Here is a 7,377-nt window from a genome sequence, read left to right as displayed (position 1 = left end):
TTTATATTGTTTGTAAGTTTGTAAAACTTTCATAAACCATTGTAAAACGTATTTGTATGAAAGAAAACTGTGTATCAATCTTGCTGGCAAATATAATAAACTAACTATATATCGGCTCTAATTTAACTACTAAACCCAAAGTACAATTTAACTGCTGAATTTAAAGTATCAGTTAATTCGGTTTCAAATCATTTGAAATTCTAATACGAAACTATATATATATATACTGTCCGACTGAGTCCTAGAACTTTTTACAAACTACGAGACGTTATGATGTAACAATACACACTTAATGCTACAATAAAAATTCAGAAGGTTCGAGCAACATGGAGTCAATTCAGAACAACTGAACAGCACAACAAATGATTCATAAACAACTATGTTATGTAAGCAAACCTGCGATAACTTTGCTTCTAAAACTAATTTACTTTAATGTTTGCATAATATAAAGTAAATAATGGTCTTGTGTCAAACGTAAAATCAACCTGTCGTGTATATCTAACAGCTACATTACAGATGCATCTTATATACTAAGGTTAAACTAACTCAGAAAGGCTTGCACTTTTGTGAAGTTGGAACAATTTAATATTTAACTAATTCTAACAAGGTAATTATATCAGGACAGTCACTTCTCAATGCTCAAGATGTTGATGTACCTACCATTGCAGGAAATAAAACATCATGAAACAGCTAAACCTCTGGCCTCAGTTGTACTTAAGCAACAATATTTTTATTCACTCCAGAAATATTAACCTATCAAGTCATCCACTGAGCTGTAAATTGATTGAAACAAAGACGTTCAATGGTGAAATTATTAGTCACAATAAGGAATACAACAATAAGGAACAGTCAGCTCCACCTTCCACAATGCATGGACAACCAAACCTCTTTTATTACGTTGCTCCTTTCTCAAAACTGAAATCCACACTTACTAAAAATTAAGTTTTTTCACTAGCAAGGAATTGAATCAGCCCATCATGATATAATTTAATTTGAGAGCACAGTAGCAAAAAATTCTGAATGCAACTGAATAGAAAATATTTATCTCAAACTTCAATTGATTAAAATTAATTATAATACATTAGTGCAGATAGTTGATATAGGTATATAGCAGTTAGATATTAGTAGGCAGCCCTACAGGGCCATTTGTCATTTAAAACACACACAATATGCCTTGTAGGACCATCTGCCTATAAAATCTTAGCAAGAACAGCTGCCTATACAAACACTACCCTTTTTAATACAACCCATCTTTAGAAACAATGTCTTTAGTAACACCATCTGCCTATAGAACTTTGGTACCAGCATCCAACTATAGTAACAGATCCTCTGGTATCGAACTAAGACAAACAGTGTCCTCTGGTGTCACTTGGTGGACCCCTGAGACAGTCGCATTCTTTAGTGCCTATTACATTACAATTATTTAACCTTAGGTGTCGGATTAAAAGTTTCATCTGCATATAGAAACACCTTCTACCTTTGTCACCCACACACAATGTCCTAATAAGACCATCTGCCTACAAAATCTTACTAAGACCATCTGCCTATGCAAACACTACCCTTAGTAATACAATCCATCTATAGAAGCATTGCCCTTAGTAACACCATCCGCTTATAGAACCTTGGTAACACCATCCACCTTAGTAACAGGCCCTCTGATATCGAACTATGATATCAACCCCTCCCCTAAGAGAGCAGCTTCCTCTGATGTCATTTTGTGGAACTATGACATCATTATTTCTACCCCTACCCTCTCCTGAGACAGCCAAACAGCGAATGCGTCTGAACAATCGCCCCAACTACTGTAGTTAGTGGTTAATATGCTCCAACTACAAATCTAGAGGATCGTGATTTGCATAGTGTTTCGGTAAAAATACTCTCTATACCTAGAACCATGGGTGCACTATGAAAATGGTAGTGAATCCCCAATGTTCATTCAGACAGGCCTAGCCCAGGAGTTTACAGTGGACGCTGTTTTCTAGCTGCCTTTGCTCTATTCTACCAGCTCACAACTATAGACGTCTATGCACATATAATCCTTGTGTAGCTTTCCTCAAACAATTATAGATAATCTAAGTTATTTTCTTTGTTATTCTTCTTATTGTTGTTCTCAGACCATTGTTAAAATGGTTAGCTCTATTGTTTTAAATTTTTATTTTTTTCAGATAAACATTAGAAAAACTTTTATTCTTTTTATCCTCTTTATATTATCGTGAATGATTTGGAAAGAATTGTTTTAGCATGGTTTAATTTTCGTGTTTTATGCTTTATTCTTCCTATTATTCCCTGACTATTATTGCAAATTTTCAACAAATGTCAGGAAGAACTAAGTAAAGTTTTTACTAAAATTTCATGCCATTAATTTTCACGACGCGTTACAGCTGGAAATATTGATTGTTAATATCAATAATATCACAAGTCTGCGATGGTTTTATTGTCTTGAAGTTTTTACATGTTCTACACTCTACAGTAATTCATGTAAGATGATCCGAAAATGATATACATTTTTGTCCATCACGTACAAATTTTTCACAAAATGTCATAATACAATACATAAAAGAAAGACTACAACACTAAAAGACGTAGATTTCACAAAAAATCAGGATGGTGACATCAATGTTCTTCCCTTTTCTTCAGTTTGTTTGTATTTTTGTTAACAAACACAAGAAAAAAAATGTTCATTGTGGTAAATGAAATAATAATTTGATCTAAGTAAGAGTTTTTCTTCCTGATTTGTAAAATATCCTTACAAGATTGAAAAATATGAATATTGTTTTCAAAATCTGCGTCGCGGAATTATGGAATATCCGTTATTAAATCCAAAACAACTTTTATGAAGTATAAATTCGCAGGCCTGTGTAATTATTATTAACTATTTTTGTTCACTTTTTACAGAAACTACAAATCTGTAGCACTTAAAAAATACTTCAAAAAAACCAATGTGATATTAAGACATCAACATTCATGCATATAATTTTAATAATAACAATTCTTAGATGTATCTTTATCAAAACTGCCATTTTATCTGTTGAAATTTGTAATTTCGAGGGAGTCACCACACACCATCTATACTAATGTATTGACTCTGAGGCTTATAACGAACATCCACCTTACAATACAAGGAATATTTTTGGCATCACGTGCATTTGAACGCAGGTAGCTGATTCCGAAAACCAGAACTATTCCACATTGGCAACCAACTCAATCTAATGAATCTTAAATATCTTTACTTTCTTATGAAATATAAAGTATAAATACGTAGTAGTTTCTGCAGTACATTCGATACACTAGGCCTTATCACTTAATTTAGATCAGAAAAGAATATAAAAACCAATTCAAGTATTAATTATCAAATTGTTTGTGATATATAATGGATATATGTTTAGATTGTGAACCTGTGGGTGATAGTCCAAATCCACTAGGCTGGTTACACAAGACTAGCCCAAGAGTTAGCAGTGGGTGTTGATGACTAGTTATTGCCTTCCCTCTAGTCTATCAGCTCAAGATTAGGGATGGCTAGCACAGATAGTCCTTGATTATCTGTGCACGAATATCTTTAAAACAAACAAAGAACTGATATTTAACCTAAGACCTACCTCTTGGTAAGGATGCTAGAGTCAAGTCGTGATCAATCATCTGACCCCAGGACATGACGAGAATTGACAGCTCACCGCTAGGGTTGTCAAAGTCGGGATGAATGAAAGTACTAATTAACCGAGCTGGTGGTAAAGGTCCTCCGCTTACTGATATTCGCGGTGCTGAGATTCCTAAGTACAGATAAGGAAAAAGTATATCAAAACTTTGTTATGGACTGGGTAATATGTGAGATTTAATTGCTAATTTAGACTCAGCTAACTGTAATAGCTGCTTCCCAGAAATCTTAATGTTATGCCAAAGCCTTGTACAACTCTGAAAAATTAGTCAGGTACAAAGCAGGGACAAAACTAGAATTGTATGAACCAGTAACACACAGGACTATTTAAGTTAATATTAGTCATTCAGTTATTATTACTGATGTCCTGTACACAAATTAACTATACCAGGATTGCATGGTGTTCTGCAGAAAATACAACAAATTGGTTGATTTTACATTTTAAATATCCTAAGTTCTGTTAAATCCTTTTGCTGCACCATTTCATGCCAACTTTGGTGTGTGATCACTGTTGTTAACTTGTAGTGTATATATATACTTTTAGCAATGGAATAGCATTAAAAGAAAATAATTGTGAGGTATTAATTTACAAAACATAGGATTTTATTTTTTATTTTAATCAACATAATGTGCAGGTTAAAACTAAAAAAGAGCTTCTGATAAAAAATAAGCAAACTAGATCAGAATAGCAAAATGAGTTAACTGGATCAGAACATAAAAATGAATTAATCATATCATAACATAAAATAATTTAACGAAACCAATCTTATATATACAAGTTAGAATAAAGAATATAATTAAATGTTTCAAGCTAGTACTAAAATCTTTAATGATTAAAGTGGACTGAACCATCATTTATGTGCTCATATTGTTAACTATATTTCGCTCATTACATGATTCTGCTGAAAATATAGATAGCGTAACCCAAAATATACACCTTCTTTTTATAAAATCTAAGATAACTTACAAAAATCACATAACAATGTGATGTTTCCTGAAGTTTAAAGCTGGATGTCAATCATTATTAGTTACTTTCTCTGTTAAAACAATGGTTTCTTATTTAATTAATTATTCAAATGGTAAATATAAATCACTTGTTATAATTCTAACAATTGTTAGAATTGTTATAATTTAGCCATTTTTTTCTAAATGGCTAAAAACAGCAATCTTTTAATTGATTTCCAGTAAGAAACATGTATGCAGTAAAGTGTTCCAGATTATTCTTACCAATGTAGCTCTTCACTCAATACCAGAGTAGTTAGGGCATTACTTCAGATACTGCATACTGATTGGCTGCCTCAGATGGAAAGCATGGATAGAGATGATGACACCATAGTTACAAGTGGAACCAGAGGGAATGTGTGGTCGTGCTGCTATGGCACATCACCGGCAGACGTTGCCTGCCATCAGAGGACATGTCACTAAGGCTACGAAGTGGTACCAGAGAGTGTATTGCTATGAAGTGTGTGAAGATAGTTCACAAGCAAACCACCAGAGGGTGATGAAGGTCAATGTGGCATCAACTTTATAGTAGTCATCAAAGTTTTAAGATTAATAATGTCATTTAATTTACATGAAATTGTTTCCTGTTTCATTTTATAAGTAAAACATTAAATCTCATATTTTAATCTTAACATCTTTATATTTCTTTTGCTTGTGTAAAGTTTACAAAGGCTGACAATGGTTCCATGAGCAGATGATGTTATTATTACAAGGTCTTACTAAAAGTTTATAGGCAGGTGGTCTTACTAGCCATATTGTGTGTGTTTTACAAAGGTATATGGTGTTTCTATATGCAGACATTTTTACTATACTTCCGTAGGATTGCATACAGATTTCAACTTTTCACAATTTGTATTTATAGTTTTCATTTTTATATTTAATTGCATATATTTTACAAAGGCGAATGGTGCTACTAGGTGGATTGTGTTACTAAGGGTAGTATTTGTATAAATGGATGATGTTTCTATAAACTAATAGTTCAATAGGATGATAATATCATCGTAGGGTGTCTCAATATGAGATTACATCATCAATGTCTAGATTTAATTATTGTCCTAAAAGTTACAAGTAAAACCATTATTTTAAAGAGACAACTATTATAACAACTGTTATATACGTCAGTTTTTATCACAAATAATATCTATTATTTGAATGCAGCTAATGTTATAGTCAATAATTTACCTCACATACATTTACAATTATCTATCACTTTATGTATAAAACACTTCCCTAATTCATTAGTTGTAAAGTTTCCACTTCCATATTTAACGTACGTGACATACGTTTAGAATTTTCTGATGTTTTATATGCAAAACGCTTATCACTATCCCATTTGTTTTATAGTTATATAAGACACATTCATCCAGAAAAGTATACTTATTTAAATCTCTAAATAATATACAATAATTTTCATGTCTAGCTTTATAAATTGATTTATTTCACTAAAACTTAATTTTAAAATATCTATGTAAATAACAATGTTTAACCATTACTGTTGTAGAAAATTATATTCTTACCTTTCTGTAGATATTTTCAGTTTGAATATTAAATGAAGTTTTACATATAGTGGTTCTTTCCACTTCTATCTGAAGTCATTAACATTCAATGCAAATGATAGAAAGGACAACGCATAAAATCACCCAAATGGTGTGGACATTTCACCCCATTGGATATATTTATTCTGACTCATAGTTGACAAATGTCGACCTTTTACTAAGAGAGGAGGCTGATAAAATTATAAGTTCAGTTATTCAAACACTACATAATCATATAGTTTCTACATAAATTCAAAAATAGTAGATTATAAATTTAATGTTTACCATACTTTAACTTAACTAGTGATACTCAGCTTTTCTATGTCACTGAATTTAAAAATCAATAAACATAGCTTACTGATTCTTTAACTTTATATAATGATTCAAAACACAAAATGTGCATTCATGATATTCCATTTCTCAATATTTGATGGGACATGTACATTTCAGTTAGTGTACAATTAATGTATATTTTCTATTCAATTAGACACATGAACTGATTATTCACGTTTACAACAAATGTGAATTACCATCTAATACAAGTCTCCATATAGAATGGTGTCATCAATGTATGTAAATAAGATCACAAACTCTAAATATAATTGTTGTTACACATACTGAAAAATGTATTTACAAAATTTAGTAAAATCGCAGAGTTAACGAGCTTATTGAAACATTTATTAACTAAACTTCAAGGTACATTAATATATTATTTATATAAACATCTTAGTTTATAAAATACTGGATTAACTTTCAAACAACTTTTGTAAATTATATCTATTAGGATGATTCAAAAATTTCAAATATCGAGAAGCATCTCATCAATTTGTTCCTCTTGATTAAAAAGTACTTTGAGTAAATTTTTATTGTATTTAGATCACATTTAAATGCTGCTACCATATAAAATGTTTCTAGCTAAGGCAGCAATTATGGGTGCTCAAGCAACAGGGTTAAACTCTCAGCACAATGTTAACTTGTGTCGAGCGAGGGTGCTTTTCTTTCACTCCAATGTCGATGTAGGCTATAGTTCGTGCATCCCCAAGGTCACAGTTAAAATTTATTTGCACAACATGCTGACAGTGGGCTGGTATGCAATTTTAGGAACTACTGTTCAGGTAAGAAAATATTTGTTTACTGTTAGTCATATTATTTGCAATCTTAATTGTTGTTTTCTGAATTTCGCGCAAA

General features: G+C 31.6%; 1 protein-coding gene across 2 annotated transcripts in view; it reads right to left on the bottom strand.

The window, feature by feature from the left end:
• LOC106465457 (peroxidase-like) overlaps window positions 1-7,377 on the bottom strand; it is an 84,346-nt gene that overhangs the window by 36,224 nt on the left and 40,745 nt on the right. For both annotated transcript variants that reach the window (XM_022393749.1, XM_022393754.1), the window contains exon 6: window positions 3,597-3,767. In XM_022393749.1, coding sequence (XP_022249457.1) covers window positions 3,597-3,767 — 171 coding nt within the window. The remainder of the gene's footprint in view (window positions 1-3,596; window positions 3,768-7,377) is intronic.

This window comes from Limulus polyphemus, unplaced genomic scaffold (genome assembly GCF_000517525.1).
Source record: "Limulus polyphemus unplaced genomic scaffold, Limulus_polyphemus-2.1.2 Scaffold68, whole genome shotgun sequence".
In the NCBI taxonomy this organism is placed as follows: domain Eukaryota; kingdom Metazoa; phylum Arthropoda; class Merostomata; order Xiphosura; family Limulidae; genus Limulus; species Limulus polyphemus.
The sequence above is the reverse complement of the archived record's forward strand: the minus strand, read 5'-3'. Positions and strand labels throughout refer to the sequence as shown.